Source organism: Pomacea canaliculata, linkage group LG9 (assembly GCF_003073045.1).
Source record: "Pomacea canaliculata isolate SZHN2017 linkage group LG9, ASM307304v1, whole genome shotgun sequence".
In the NCBI taxonomy this organism is placed as follows: Eukaryota; Metazoa; Mollusca; class Gastropoda; order Architaenioglossa; family Ampullariidae; genus Pomacea; species Pomacea canaliculata.
In genome coordinates this window covers 5796154-5812262 of record NC_037598.1, presented here as the reverse complement: position 1 = coordinate 5812262, position 16109 = coordinate 5796154, and the positions used below count along the sequence as shown (strand labels likewise).

At 46.2% G+C, this 16109-nt stretch overlaps 1 protein-coding gene across 2 annotated transcripts in view; it reads left to right on the top strand.

Annotated features, from left to right (window-relative positions):
- The first annotated feature begins 337 nt into the window (after nucleotides 1-337).
- LOC112571517 (prickle planar cell polarity protein 3-B-like) overlaps nucleotides 338-16109 on the top strand; it is a 120988-nt gene continuing 105216 nt past the window's right edge. Inside the window, exons 1-2 of one of the 2 annotated variants that reach the window (XM_025250532.1) lie at nucleotides 338-1342; nucleotides 3724-3827. In XM_025250532.1, coding sequence (XP_025106317.1) covers nucleotides 1241-1342; nucleotides 3724-3827 — 206 coding nt within the window. In that variant the 5' untranslated portion in view covers nucleotides 338-1240. Of the gene's footprint in view, nucleotides 1343-3720; nucleotides 3828-16109 lie in introns of both variants that reach the window. The other variant, XM_025250531.1, reaches the window with a different exon arrangement.

The following is a 16109-nucleotide window of genomic DNA, read 5'->3' as shown; positions in this document are numbered from 1 at the left end:
TTTGTCGTGAGTCGTGCTTACTCCGGGTATTTTCTGCAGTCAGTAAAAGTATTTCGCGAAGTTTGTTCTTATCAACATCGTTTGTTGTTTTAACTCGAGAGTTATTTCCCCTAACCACAGTGTTCTTTTGTATACAACAGTCTAATGGTTAACGCAAGGAAATCCGAACCCGATAGCGAACACATTCAAGGTCTGATACCCGTGTGAAGTGTCACACAAAACCAGAGGGTACCCGACTCTGTATCGGGTAGGCAGTGAGGGAGAGGAGATTAGAGCGAACCTCACATCAAAAGCTGACTCGACCTTAACCCCTCACTTCCGTAAGGTCAGGTTTTTATTTTTGTTTTGTTGGGGTGTGGGTAGTTACAATGTTCCTTTTCTAACGGGTATGTTTGTTGTGTCCCCACGGTGTTCGCTCTTCTACCCACAGTGTTGCGCCCCTTTCACGCTCAGCGCGTGCAACTGCTGACAAGCGGCGCAGACCCACGCCGCCGATCGTCGCCCCCAGCTGTCAGTCATGTGACGTATCGAGTAGCGGGGGCGGAGCTTGCCCAAAAATAGAGCCGAGAAACACCTGGATGAAGGGGAGAGCACGCTAACACACTACGCTGACCGTCTGCTGAATGACTGGCAAAGCGAGGCAGGGCGGCAGAATCGGATGATAGCGTCAGTCACAAACCGTTTGAACTTGATCGTCTCTCCTCGTCTGCTCCTCCAAAATCTTGGAATTACGTGTCTAGTGCTGCCATCTTCCGTGCTGTGTATGCTGTGAAAGTTGGCGTGTGACAGGTGAAAAAAAACTTCCAGTTTGAAAACTTGGGATTACTGACCTGCACTTGTTTGTGTGTGTGTTGCGATCCACGCGAAAATCACATGACAAGCAGCTGGAGAGATTTGAAAAGTGTATCGTCTGCCAAGAAAACTGCTGGCCTGTGCGAAGAGTGCTCTCGCTTTGCTGTTCGAGCCGGTGGAGAAAGATATCGTCTGCTTTTTGTTCTCCAGCTCGACTGTATGGAGTCTACCGTGGACTGGGATTCGCCGAGAATCTCGTCGGTCAGTGCAGACTGAGTAAAGAAGGAAGGAACACAGGCAAGAGGGCTTTGTTCGCCCGTCCGTGTCTTAGTCGGTTAGTTTGTACTTGTTGCACGCGCCCCATAGAGTGCTCGAGGTGTGTTGCGAACAGGAAGCGGGGTTTGTGAGTACACGGTGGGGCTCGCTGGACACCGGGCAGTCTGGGGCCATGGCTACTGGAGGAATACCGCCGACGCCATCGCCACCACCCCCGCCCTTGCATCCTTTTCTGGAACAAGCGACGAGAGCTGAGAGTTCTCCCCTCTTGGTGGTAAGTCCCTCGACAAGTGTGGGTGTTTCTTTTTGTCCGAGCGTGTTGCCTGGATCGGGTGTCTGTCTCTCTCAAACTCTGAGTGTGTGTCTATTCTCTCTCACACACACAGAGATTATTTTACCTTCCCGCATGCACTCAATACCACCTCTACCCTCACCCTTCAGTCACCCCCTCCCTGCGGAGAGAGAGTCCATGTGCTGTGTGGTCAAGCCAGACGAGAGAAGAGACACTTGTTGATCCCCGCATGGCTGACCACGCGCACAGCTCGTCGCACCACTTCACGGCAGTGAAACCTGGGATTACATTGCTGCCGCAGCTTTCCTGTCAATACAGATCGAAGGGTTAGAGGTCAACTAAGCTGTTAATTGAGAGTAACGTCGAGAGCGCACACAAAGGTCGTGACCTGGCTGTCGGTCATTTGTGAGCAATTCACCGTGACCGTTACTGGTGGTGGTCATAAAGCAGGCAATGTTGTTTGATAATTTTCATTGTCCTGTCAAGTGGCCCTGTAAAGAGATGTGTAGTCTTGATGAAGATCGTAGAGATGACTGAACATTACACAAATGCTTTATGTGCTCTGAAAAAGCCGAGGTGTGCGATAACCCCGCTAGGAGGCGCTGGTTAGTTATTCGCGGTCAAAAGGTCACTATAATAGCAGGGGATGTTGATGGAGCCTGCTGTAAAAATGTCAACCGCTGTTACAGCTGATGCAGAACAACTAGAACAAACAGCGAAAATAATTGCGAATGAAAAAAAAAATCATTTTAAAGGACCTGTAGTTCTCGTTGAACGATTTCTGAAATAAAAGTTTTATAATTATTTTTCACAGATGTTCAGTCTCAAGAGTGCATCGGAATTATTTCGAGGAGGGGAAAGAAACGGGTTAAAAAAAATCAGAATGATACTTTTTTCAATCCACTGTAAACTCTTCGATTCTGACATTTGACATCCGGTCGCTGGCTTTCTGAATCAACCGTTTTTGACCTTCTGACGTCATCGGCACGAATAGCCATGACCTTTATTAGCCTAAAAAGCAGCTTCCTCCCCTCTGTACATTCCTTCTGTGAATCGCATGGGAGACATTCATGATGCCACACATGGCATCGTCTTAAGTCTTTGACGAGAGATCATATCACTGATCCAGAACGAGGCTGTTTCGTCAACAATTCAGCGCATGTGCAGTGCACACTCACCAGAGGTCAAATTCTGATTGGTTCGCGGCTGTTAGCCACATAATTGCCTGTACTGAGACTACGAACATTAAAGGATGGGCGGACAAGATTACTGCTGTGTTGTATCAACTTTCGCAAAGCTAAATTTAAAAAAAGATATAAAACCAAGTATTAATTGCTTTCCGACAGTTACATTCTTAACAGCTCGAAAGAAAACAACACTGTGATTGCAAGCTTCATGAAAAGCGAGTTTCCTACAGACAACTACCCCAAGGGTATGCGGCTCACACGTTGGTGTCATTTTTTCAGCTGAGTGAGCTGTGTTCAATGAGCTCGATCCCAACATTACATCGTGTGTGTGAAGGTCTGTAAAAACATACAAACATGACAGTGACGAGCAAAACAACCGCTTACAATGAAATCTCGAACATCTTTGCTAGAAAAAAAAGAATGAAAGATGCTTGTTGCAGCATTCTACATTGATTCTGAAGTAACAGTTGGCGAGGGACCTTAATAAACATACACAAAGCTATTGTACAATAAATAATCATGTATCCTTGCGGAGACAACAAAGAAGAGTCCGAGCGATAGTTTTTTTTTCTTACTGTTAATTTCATCTTGAAGTGTTAGCAAAATATCAATTTTGTTTTCACTTAAAAATGAACAAATAAGTAATACGCTAATTACATTTGCTTACGATCACTCATGCTACCTGCCTACCTAGACAGAGGGGACATAATTTTTCTAGCATGAAGAAGAGTTTCTCCATATTTCTTCAATACACTAAGTATTCTCTGCGCACAAAGAAATGTCGGCACTGTGGGGTTTAAACTATTTATTTGTTAAGAGCCCTTACGATGATTAAATTGTTTACGGTTGAGTTGATTAATAAATAGTACGGTGCTCACGCGCAAGTAAGTTACTGGGCATCTACAGTTCAGATGAGCAAAAACAGCTTTATTCTTTCAAACCACTCCACCAATCCTGGGAAGAAAGGTGTCGACGAGAATAGCATCCGGCAGATGGTCTGTCAGCCAAAGAGCTAGACAATGGCAGACTGTACTCCTATCTTCCAGGCACTAATTAGGCTTTCACATTTCCTTTTGATTGTGTGTCTGGTGCCCAGTAAGTAAAACTTGTTCTGAATTAACCACAGCTATTAGCATTTTTTCGCTTATTAATACTTGTATTTATTTCTGTTAGCAGGAGAGGGAGTCAGTGGATTCGAACCCCAGTCTCGCCGATCAGCGAGTGAAAACTTCGTGCACTAAATGTAGGAACTGTCCGGGGTTCGCCAGTCACTACTGGAGGTATGTTCAGATTTGTCTTCCTTCTCTAAAAGTCGTGGTGTTTCTCTCTCCCACTATGAATGTCCCTCGCAAAACACACCAACCCCCATCCCTGACCTGACAAGCGCAAGCGGAATGAAAGACAGAAAGAAAGAATGAAAGGAAAGAACACACCAAAAGTGAAAATGAAAGAGTGGGAAAGAAAGAAGATCGTTCAGCATTGCCACTTAAAAACCCCTTCCATGCCGACCTCACTTTCCTAATGTGGTTAATGCCTGTCGCAGTTGTGTGCCCCTTAGTAAAACGTCATCACGTGAGTGGCTCACGCACTGAGTGTTACGTGCGCACACAAAACCGTTTGGACGCCATTAAATCTTGCCAGTTGTGGCAAGGAAGAATTAAAAACAAAAACCTGCACGCATTAGGCAGTGCGGTGCAACAACTCACGTAATACGGAGATAATCGCTTGTTACTCTTGTCTGTAAATCACGTGGTACAATCTTTTGCTTCTCTCCCTTTGCGCGCACGTGCGTCTTTGGTTTGGGGGTGGGGATGGTGGGAAACGGATGAAAAGAGAAGAAAGAGAATGGAAGAACGAAATACGCAGAGAGAAAGAGAGAGAGGTGGGGGGAATATAGCAAAAAAAAAAAAAAAAAAAAAGAAATGTAACATAGACGATGAATGTGTCGACAGAACTGATCAATTTGTCTGTAAGATAGTGCCGTGGACACCAGGCTGTACCCGTAATTCCTTCCTTTATCCTGTCGATCAGGGTAGGCAAGATCCCTACACTATGCAACAATCAGCGTGTTAAGGTCCTTTTGTTCAGGGTTGTTCATACATCTGCCATACTAGAGACTAAAACACATAAAATACAGATAAGGTTTTAAAGCTGTTCTGTACTCGGCCGGTCTCGGTTTTATTTTTTAAAGGGAGGTAACGCACTGTGGAGGAAAGGGAAGAGCATTCATGGCGATGTGGTCAACTGCAGGCGTCTGGGTAGCGGCGTCTGGGTGCTGGATTACCTCCCGTTTTTCACTCTCCGCGGATTACGGGACTTGCGGTTAGCAGGCTCGAGAAAATATGTGGAGAGACAGTGGGAGGAGGGAGAGACAAAAACAACTTTTAACGAGGCTACATAGTGGGCCAGGTGGTGAGCACCCCAAGCGGCTTAGCTGGGATTGGACTGGCGCGCAGCGAGGGCTGTAGGGCGCGGGGTTAGGTATGATGGGAGAATTATGGCCTGTTAAAAATGGCTCCTATTGATATAAACTCGCGGGTATCGCGCCTAGGCGTCCCGGTAACCTGCGAGGGCTTCGACAACCGTATCTGTGCTCTTATCCAGACTTGTCTGTGCCCTCCACTCATCTAAATACTGCTGAACAGACTCTGCGCACGCACTGTCATAAAACTTTATGAAGCCTCCTCCCCGCCATAGTACCACTCGTCATATAGACCGGCATGGAATATAAACACACTGACATCTACCTCCTCGGTTTTGAAATCGTAAAAGGAAAATAATTCAAGAAAACTAAAATGTGGAGTATGTTGATGGTTTATGAAAAAATACGAAAATATAGAGATACCCTGATATTGCTTTACGAATTCCATTATGGCAGCTAGGATTCGAGCCAGGGAGGGTCTGTCTCAGTTCAGTGTCCGTTTCGGGAGAAAGGCGTTGGAAAAAAAATCTGATTGGCTGTTAGTCCACACGCGAGAAGCTGATTGGCTGTCATCGTGGGAACGCATTTGTCGCGGCATAATGAACGTTCTCAGTGATTACTACTGATAGCGATCGACAGTGTCCGAGGAATTCTTCTTCTTCATCATCATCATCATCATCATCATCATCATCATCATCATCATCATCATCATCAGTTGACGACAGCTGGATGGGATGTAATTAGTTTGATATTAAGAAGGCGTTGGCCGGTCTGGTTTGTGGATGCACATGCATCAGAGCCAAACTGCCTTGCAATTAACGACAAAGCTGATAACTCTTATCAGCGCCTCCCATCACCCATCTCACGTCACGAGACTGAGTTTATGGGGTTTCAATGTGGCAGGGGAAAATTGCAGGAGTGGGAGTGCGAGGACCGGAAGCTCAGGGGAGGAGGTCGCCAAGTTCCAAATCTGAAGCGTGGGACGCCAGGCCAATGTTGTGGAAGTGAAATTAGGAAATCGACACATGTCTAAATAAGGGAACAGGTCAGGCAGAAAGCTGATATGTGACCATTTGCTTTTTTAAAATTACCCCTCCACCCTTTTTCGTTTCTTTTTATTTCTTTTTGAACTTTTCTTTAATTAATATTTTGTATTTGTTTCTTTTAATTCTTTTGCTTGGTTGAATTTCCTCCCTTTTACAATTTATTTTCATGTTTGGTTTTTGATTAGTTTAATCAATTGTCGTCTTGAATAATCGTTTTGTATCACACTTGGGCTTCCATAGCTCATGCACCGAGGATCAACCCGCCTTATCAGCTACCCGAGAACTACAGTGAGCGTTTACTAACCCGCTCCGCTCGCCTCGGCCAAGTACTGAGATTCATGGAGATTTCTGGAGAAGACGACTCCCTTGTCTTTTAATAACAGACACTATCTTGTTTCTATCACATACTTACACAGACCCCCTTGGCCTGCCTTTTGACTGATAATCCACCCAGCTCACAGCTCGCGCACTCCCAACACAACCATCCTTCCCCTCCGTTCCAGTCTTCTTAATTTCGGGCCCTCCACCTTTTTTTATTCCTCCCTCTAATGAACCCTGTCTTAGCCCTCCAGGACTGTCTGAGTCGATACCGCTGTTGGGAGGGCCATAGAGTCGAGGATTTCTTTTAATTAAATGACTTTGCAGAAGTGTGGGCTTAGGTAGATGAAGAGTGAACATAAAACTCGAGCTGTGTCCGAGGGAGAAGTGGGTGGCAAGACGCTAGGACAGAACTGAAAATGAGAGTTAAAATCCCTGACACGCCGACGGTTATCGATAGGGAGGGAAGAGAAGAGGCGGGGGAGTGAGGGGAGCGAAACAGAACGCTCGAAGTCCTCGCAATGTCTTCCTGCGGGTTTAGCTGGTTGGCCATTTATCACGAATCGGGCACTGCTTGCCACCATTGTGGAAGGGCTTGGCACGGCGGAGGGTCTTGGTGTCAATGAAAGCAACTAGTTGCGCTTGGCACGTGCCTGCCGGCCCGATGGCTCGCCCGATCGTTTCGGAAGCGAGGAAAATAGAAAAAAAAGGGAGCTTCATTTACAGGAGCTTGTTGATTTTTGCTTGCCTTCTAGAAAAGAGGGTGGTTTGTCGGGATTGAAGAGTGTGTGTGTGTGCGAGACGACTACTTAGATGTGGTAGTCCAAGTAGAGATACGCCCAATTGCGGGTAGTTGGTGGATCGAAGCTGTGGACATCAGAGGACACTCACACACGCATGTTTACGATGTACAGAAGGCGGAGCTGGGGTTTTCACACCGTTTTGTCTCGGTTAAAGTTTCCTGCTGCCCGACGAGGCGACTTTGAGATGTTAGGCTTTCCGTCACCATTGTTGTAGACACAATGGAACCCTTCACACTGCTTCGGCAAGCAGGCCGGCGACTTACCTGCTCTTGGTGACGTTCAAGAGTTACTTCCCCGCAAAGGTAACACCTTGGCGGTCTCTGTGTAATAAAAGGGAAAGGTCGGGCCGTGATTTTAGGGTGGTAGGGGCGTGAGGTGTTAAGATGGCCATCTTTCTCGGGGTCAGCGGTTTTTACGAGGGCAGTTGCCATCTACTCTCCAAACCCTAAAAAAAGACTGGTATCCGTTTCACAGGCTGGAGGTGCGCTGTATCACCAAGGTTACGGAGACCATAATCTCTAGACTACTCACTTCCTCTGGGAGTATTGTAAAGGGTTTATTATTGTGACGGGAGTTTTGTAATGATATTATTATTGTAATGGGAGTATAATTATGTTTTCTGGTCGCGGCTGTCACCGCACTGACAAGGCATTGTTCCTCGTGGGGTCGTCCTCTTCATCCTCATCATCGTTAAGGCCAACATCGTCGCGTTTCTTTCTCCATGTTGCCACAATGCCACTTTCCTCGCTACATCCACAGGCTCATCATTTTGTCTCTGCACCTGAAAAGCTTTATGAAAGGGACAAGGTTTATGCAGCTGTGAGCAGACGAGCGCACAGGTGCGAGGGTCAGCATGAGTCATACCGATACTATTTTCGCCTTTTTTCTTGAAGACCTCGGGTTCTGAGATCGTCTCCCCCCTCCACCTCCACACACACACACCCGTTACTCCCGCCACACCCGCAGACAATGCCGCAAGACACTTGGCCTGGCCTGGCATCACTCGCCCCCGCAGCCTCCGTGCCCAGGCACACATACATCTCCGCTAACCCGGCGCAGCCTCCAGCAAGAACCTGAACAGCGACTGCCGCAGACTGGCAAGATGAAGAAGTATCGGTCTTTTTGGCTGTTTATAGCTGGGTCATTGTGACCAACACCGCCGAGGAAGACATTCGTTCTCTCTCTCCTCATTAGTCCCCCTCCCAACAACCTCCCCCCTCTCTCCCAGCCTGACGTAACCGGAAGAGCTGCGGCTCTGGAACACTTGAATGAAAGAGAGGTTGTATCTGAACAAGGGACTGTGGGTACATCCAGGGACTTCTTTCCGCTTGTTTGTGCCTGCCGTTTGCTACAAGGAAGTCCTTTTGGAGGGGAATGTTCCCCTTTTGTTATTGAGTCTGTCCGCCAGGTGAGGCTTGTAAATGGGACGGGTGGAGGGATGCGGAGAAGGGGGTGTCGAAGGAGGAGAAAGGGTAAGAAGGCAGATGTCGTGGAAGGTAAGCAAAATGGTTGCAAGGAGAGGTATTGTGGCTTGGAGGAAAGGACAGATAGATAATAAGAGATAGCTGGGGGAAAGGGGAGTTTTCACCATTGGCAGTTTGCAACCGTTGTGCTGCATGTTGACCAGTCCTCCTACCCGTTACTGGAAATAGTGCATTTTTAATCGCTTGTGGGTAGCTGGCCATCTGTAAAATGAATACCCAGTCTCTTGGCTTCAATGAAAGATCTTGAGCTTGGAATTATGTTCACCCGTGATTTTACTCATCTTTGTATCGAATTGCAAAGTGCCGGACGAGGAGAGAGAGAGAGAAAGGGGAGATAAAGAGAATGATGGTGAGAGAGAGTGTGTGTGTGAGCGTGCGCGCGCGCCAGTCCCTACATCCGTGAAATCGCTCGAGAAGAACACGCTCAGCGCTATAAAAAAAAAAGGGAAGAGAAAGTTTGGGGATTCGTCTGAAGGCAGTTCACTGAGAAAGAGAAGATAACTGAACTCTGTGTTAGTCTTGGAAGGGAGCCAGCAACAACATGTCTACACTTAGAACGAAAATCGTGTCTACCTGCACCGCGAGTTAGGCTGAGGAGATGGCTCTTCCTCCAGCTTAGTGACCGATAACTAAACAGGCTCTTAATAAATGTAAATAAACTGAGACATGAGAGAAGCAGGGGGCGCTGTTAACTACTGCTCAACCGTATATTGCGCGCATAAATACATACGCACATGGCGAAAGACTGGAGGGAGCCAGAAACAACAAATAATGTCAACATTTGAGAGAATTTCGACTTGCATTGCTAAGCTTCTGGAATGTAATCGTGTTATAGCCAAGAAATATTCCGAAACTTCGCAGATTCTTTTAATATTGCGAAAGCTCTCACCCAGCTCCCCCTACCCGACCATGCATCATCGTAACATGGCAACGCCAAGGAAATTTACAGATTTTCTTCACAAGAGCAAAGTCATGGCCACCCACAAAGATTACAAAAATATTCTTAAGACGGATTCGGCTGCCAAAAGCAATTTCTGAGCTCATCGCTATTTCTAGTAGAATTGGGGGAGAGCAGGGATAGTAGGAAAATGAGTTTGTGCTGATCTCGTGTCGATCTCGTGCTGATCTCGTGCTGATCTCATGGTCATCTCATATTCCACCCTCTCCCACGTCTCTCGTGTTTGTTCTCACTTTTCAAAAACAACGAATAAATCCCCGCGTTGCTGTATTTAGAAAAGGGGGAAATGGAGGTGTGAACAAACGGGCAACTTTGCTGGTCTGCTTTCAATTTTCGGCACATGCTGCAAAGAACTTTATCGCATGGCTGTAGCAGGATGTGTCCACACGATATGTTGTAGACAGCTGGCACCAACAGGTTGTGAGGTGTGAATGGCGAAGGCATGAGACCAAATGAATGTAAATGTTTTGTCTCCAAAATACAATACGGAAAAGTTAAAATGGTTAAGTATCGAATAAATTGTTAAAATTTGTATGTGTGTGTGTGTGTGTGTGAACCTGAGGAACTTTTATAACCTCAGCATCATTTTTTCTGTAGGGATTTATGTGTGGGTGGGAATGGAGAAACCGGGAATACTATACAAGTCAACGGTTTAATGACAAGCTCTGAAGGCTAGGAATAATAATAATAATAATAGTAATAATAATAATATCATCATCATCATCATCATCATCATCATCATCATCATCATCATCATCTTCGTTGCAGTCTCCATTCAGGCTGAAGTATTTCTATTTAAATACCCAAAGTCAAAAGTCACATGGAACCCTTCTGATAGGCGAGTCTTCCTTTCTGTCCTTCCACTCTTTACTGAAAATGAGATCGCTAGAATAACAGCATCTGAGAGAAAATGGACGACATACATCCACGTTCGGGATCAGGACGACGTCGTTGAGGAAATGAACACTACTCACTGTGTGATGGAGGGCAGGCCTCGAGAGGAAATTGCATCCAGAGAGGGTAGATCGAAAGATTGTCTGATGGGCGGAACTGGAGTTGAGAGATATGGTCTACACATTTCAAGACTTCCTTGGCGGTTCCAAAGGAGAACACTCCGAGGGGAAGTATTCAAGGGTCGTTATAGGGAGTGTTCCTATTCAGACTATTTTATTCTTGTAAAACTCCCTGAAGTAAGGATTTTCGTAAATGTAGATGGTCATGGCTAAGGAAAAAGGGAAAAACTGTTTCTTCTGGTTTGTTGTGTCTTATAAGGAACAGAAAGATTAATCCAAAAAAATGGAAACAATGCCCGACAATACGTTGTATCTGAGAATGAACAAAAGGATAGGGTTTAATATATTTTTTTGTATGACAAAGGACACCTCACTCACTCCCACCCAACCCCGTATGCTATGTATTACAAGAGGTTGTGATCGTTAATAAGCGCGGTTCGAATGTCTATCACAAAAGCCGGAAATACGTCACAAGATAGGAAGTGTTCAGGCACCGAGCTCATATTTCCGGCCTTCTACTGCCGAAAGCAGCTGAGACGAGTCTGGAGGAAAGATTATGACACTAACTCGATATTCTCGGAATTACCGTCCAGTCTGGAATTTCTGGCACATTGCTGTAGGTTAGAGCTACAGATAGAGTTTCAGATAAACATCAAATAGGAGGAAAGAAAGGCGGGGAGTGACTGACAGAATGAGGAGAAAAGAGAGAGAGAGACGGAGAGAATGTACTGCAATCCTCCTGAAACAACCCTTTCATTTAAAGCGCTAGGAAAGTTTTATCTGTAAACAATTTTTTTCTCTTTAATTCCTTCGCTCTCATCCCTCACAGCATTCCCGCAATCCTTCACCGATTTCTGGAATTGTCTATCTCTCCCTTCCTGACATCACACCCCATCGCAAGAGAATACATCACACCACATACCGAGGCTCCCAGGGGCTGCAAAAGCTGTCAGACCAAATTTACGTCACTCCATCAGGCCCAGTCCTTCCTCAAGTCTCGTCCAAGTCTCGCCCAAGTCTCGCAGCCAGAACCCGAAGCAGCAGCCTTATCTTTACAGACCGTCTTTGCTTGAAGCACTCAGGGTGCAAGGATAGATCATTGTGGGGTAAGCAATTGGTGATTAGCTCGAGTCGTTTGTGGTCTCGAGAAATCGGCTGATGTCTTATTGAGGAGTTGCACGTGCTGTCGTTCTGTCTCTACTCCTCCCCGTCCACTGTTCTATCCAAGCTCTAAAATGTGCATATTAATCACCAAACGATAATGGCATGATGGGATACTCTGGATAAAACCTGAGTAATTTATAAGGAGCCTGGAGCACACACACACCTACAGACTTTAAATTTCGTTTTTAGATAGCCCCTCAGGATTTATTTATTATTATTTTTTTTTATAATGCTTCTCACCGGCCTTCAGTTCTGCGAGATGTAAACATGTTTTGGAGTCTGGCCTGCTTGTTCGCACCTCCGAACCCCCACAAACATCCTAAAAAAATGTGCTGATATGCGATTACCTCTGACTGTTTCACTATGCTGGAAGTGTCTGAGACTATTCACATCACGCGATAAGAAAAAAAAAAATCGCTGTTCACGAAGATTTTCCAGAGTACCTTTGCAGATGTTTAGTTTCTGAAAGACTATTTTGATAGGAAGATCTTCAGACATATGTTGAGCTTGTGACTGATGACTGTGTGTCTTTGGTAAAGTCTGACTCGCAGATGTTTGTGTAGCGAGATTGTGTCCATAGCAACGTTGGTCTTGTGGAAGATGAAGGTTCTGCTACAATGAACACGAGTTTGATGTGGGGGAGGGTATACAGGAGGAGGGAGCGCAGTAGGTAAGTTTACTCAACAACATCCTGTCCAGCAGCAACGGAGAACTGCTGTTTCAGGGACGATAGAAATAATTACCCGCCCTTTTGTACTTATAGTACCATAGACAAGGTAGACCACTCCCCTTACCTGCTCATACAACCACTAGGCTATGGGATCACTTCTGTTTAGCGACGGAAACTGTTTTGCACTCTGCAGGCACGGGTGGGAGTGTCCGGGTGGTACGAGGTGGGAGCGCTCTCCGTACCAATTCCTGAATTCTGGGCTGTCGGCTCCTGGGAAGCACCGGCGCGTGTACGTGGCGACGACGGACGTGGCACGTGGCGAAAACTGACTTTTACGTCCATCGTACGGCACGAGAGCCACGTGCCTGCGCGAGACGAGAGAAGGCATGGCGAGATTTACTCGAGCGACGCCAGACGGTGACGTCAGACCTCGTGATACCTTGTGAAGCTTCTCTTGCCGGATCCTCGCGTCTATGGTAACGAGTATCGAATCCTCGCGTTCTTGGAGTTCCGAGGTAACTCTCGCAGGATCGCTGCAACTGTAGTAGAAAGGCGCCTTCACTTACAGCTGCAGTAGCACTCGTCAGATCTTTGCACCTGTAATTAAAATCGCAAGATTCTTGCCCGCGTGTCCTCTTTAGTCAGACCTTTGCACCTGCAAGAGCCAGGTCCAACCGACTCATTGATGACATCGAAACAGTCGGTGAGGCAGACACACAGGTATAAGCGTCTTCTTTTGCAGATAGAACCAGACACGGAGGGGAAGGAAAAGTTCTTCGTCAGGGGAGGGAAGGGAAAGGGTAAGAGATGAGCGTGGTGTCTCCTCCGTCCTGACTTTTATTCCAGCCTGGCTGGAAAGTGGATTCTAGCACTGCTGTCTTCATTCAATCCTCGGGTAAAGTGTAGAAGCCGTTGCGCGGCTTTTGATGGGGAATGGAAAAGAAATTCTCCTGAAGGATAAGGAGACGAAAGGAGTATTTATCGAGTTTATCGCCCGCTTACTACCGCGGTCTGTGAATGTCATCTCTCGCAGCCCAGCTGATTGCTGACATTTTGACCCGCTTCGGAAGTCACCGAAGAATGGAGGGACTCAGGCAACGAGCGTAATCGCAATCGTATTCGCATCCGAAACTCATTGATGACGTCACGCTTTTTGTGAGGGGTTCAAAGGTCAGAGATCGGAAAGTCACAAACTCGATACAAACTATCCCGGGTACGTTAACGAACCTCGAAAATTATGTATTTTGACAAATAATAATAATAATTTTAAATGTCTCAAACAGAAAATGGTCTTTAATATATTTAATCAGTTTTAAACGTAAATTGGAAGACAACTCTGTTCGAGAGTTGAATGAGTACCGTGTGGAAGCTGAGTAATCTCTCTTGATTACTTGTGTACAGTTTTTGCTTTGTTTTGTCAGGGCCCTCGTTCTTATTGCTGTTTAGTTTTAAGATTATCGTAGATAGTAAGATGCTACTGGGACTTGGTTCAGGCAAGGAAGTCGACTACACTTTGTACAGTTATCTGTGAAGCAACTGCCTGAGGTAACCGTTACACCAGATAACGGCCTTTGCTACTCCTACATTTGCTCGTGGTGAGGTACTGATTAGAGGTTTAGCTAATCTCTCTAATGTGCACGTGTGGTAAGGGGTGTGGAGAAAGGAACGGAGCGAGAATCTATACTTCTTGAAAGTTGGAACTCACTTTGAAGTCACGAGACTTTGAAACACTAACTCCATCCAAAGCTTGCAATCATTTCCTCAGATGTGTACAGGATGTTGATTGTTAAACAGAAATCATTTACTTTTGTTGGAGGTGATAACTTAGTTGGCAGACACACAAAATGGCCATTCATTCCGGATATTTGTTGACTTTCTCACCATCATTCTAAATCATCCCGAAAAATCTCGTCTTCCCCGAACCCTATCAGCGAGCTTAAAGTCTTTAAAAGTGAGACGCCATGTTGAGGGTTTGAGCCCTCGATGTCTCACTGAACCGCCTGGGAACCCTGCCAGATGGACGATAATTTATCATCTCGCTTACTGTTCTCAAATGGCACTTTTCTCATTCGGTAGATGCCAAAATAGCTCCCTCCTGCTCAGTCGTAGACGCTTGACATTTGTGGAGATGAGGGTAGCCTGAGTTGAGGCCTCATCGCACAATGTAAGCGAGGACTCCGGTCTGTTGTTCATCGTTTGGCGAGGGAGTGCATGTTTCGCCGAGGGGCATTGAGACGTCTGGCATCAGTTTTAAGATTTTCCTCGTTAGTTTGATATGTGCTGCCTCTGGCTAAACAATATTCTGCTCGCATGGCCCATATAACCCGTGTTTTACACAAGGAGGATGATGGTTTGTTCGGGTGCTGGTGAACTCCCACAGACTACCCAGACGTTGGGCGCTTGCCTTATCGTGGTGTGTAAAAGGCAGCTTTTCCTTCCAGATGCCATGTTCTGGGTACAGTGAACCACTAACCGTTCAGTAACCCTAAACCACTTTACCTGTTGCATTTATGTAGTCAGTTTATGAGACAACATTTAAAATATTATTTTCTTTCGTAAAAGACTGGATACCCAGAACCCCCTATTGCCCCCCTCACTCTTTTTTGTCCGAAACTGAATGAAGGCACCTTTGTTATACAAGGTGCGGGAAGGAAGGATCGTGGAAAGATACGGCAAGTGTGCCAAGAGCTTTGAGCCTTGGGGCAGGTGATTGGCTGCAGTTGTCCACCTACATCCACAACCGCTGCTTTTGTCCTGCCAGCACACTCACGGGTAGATGCGCTTTGCCGAAATGCCAGGATGCGTGTAGCCTAGGTGATTGTTCTCCTCTGCTTTCTTGTGTGCACGTGCGCGCGCGCTCAGAGTAATTCGAGTAGGAGCTTTTGTCTGAGCCATTCATACAATTTTTTTCAACTATACACTCTTATCGTTTTACTTTGTTGTTGTTGCTGTTGTTGTTGTTAACGTCTGACCTATTGGTAAAAAAAGATGACATTAATGGTACTATTCGCTGTGGTGGTGGTGGTAGTAGCGATGATTACTAAAGCTGTCACTGTCATCATTCTCAGATATCTTTCCCTCACAAACGGAATATCTCCCTGGTCAGCAATAGCACACTGCCAGGCTGCCAGTGAACTCAGTCTTGGCAAGCCAAGCCGCAGACTTTGGCAGGCTGTGCCAGTCAGCACCCGACTCTACCCCACAAAGGCGCTCAACGGAGGGTGTGGGTAGGGAAGAGAAGTCACGCGCCTCTGGACGCCAAGAATTTCACCTGTTGCTGGAGTAGTAAATGTTCCTGAGTCTCAAAAATGCTGGGCCAGCCAGCACCTTGTTCCCCAAGGTAGTTAAATATTCATTTGCACAGTAAACATGAAGTGTTTTCAGAATCAGGGCAGCAAGTACAATATCCACACCATTCTCGCTCCGCACTGTTCAAGTCAGGTAGAATCTGGAGGAACCGGGATTGGGGAGGGACAGCGAAATTCCTCTGCTGGGGATGGAGGGGAAAGGGGGTTAGGGTGATGAGATACGTTGTAGCAGCTCCGACACGGTAAAAAAGGGAGATGACTCTAGTTGCGTGCGGAAGGAATTTCATGAATGTGTTTCTTCTTGTTTCTGGTCTTTCTTTCTTTGCTGATTATCGCCAGATCAAGGTGCCAGCATCCCACTAGCGGGGACGTGCTA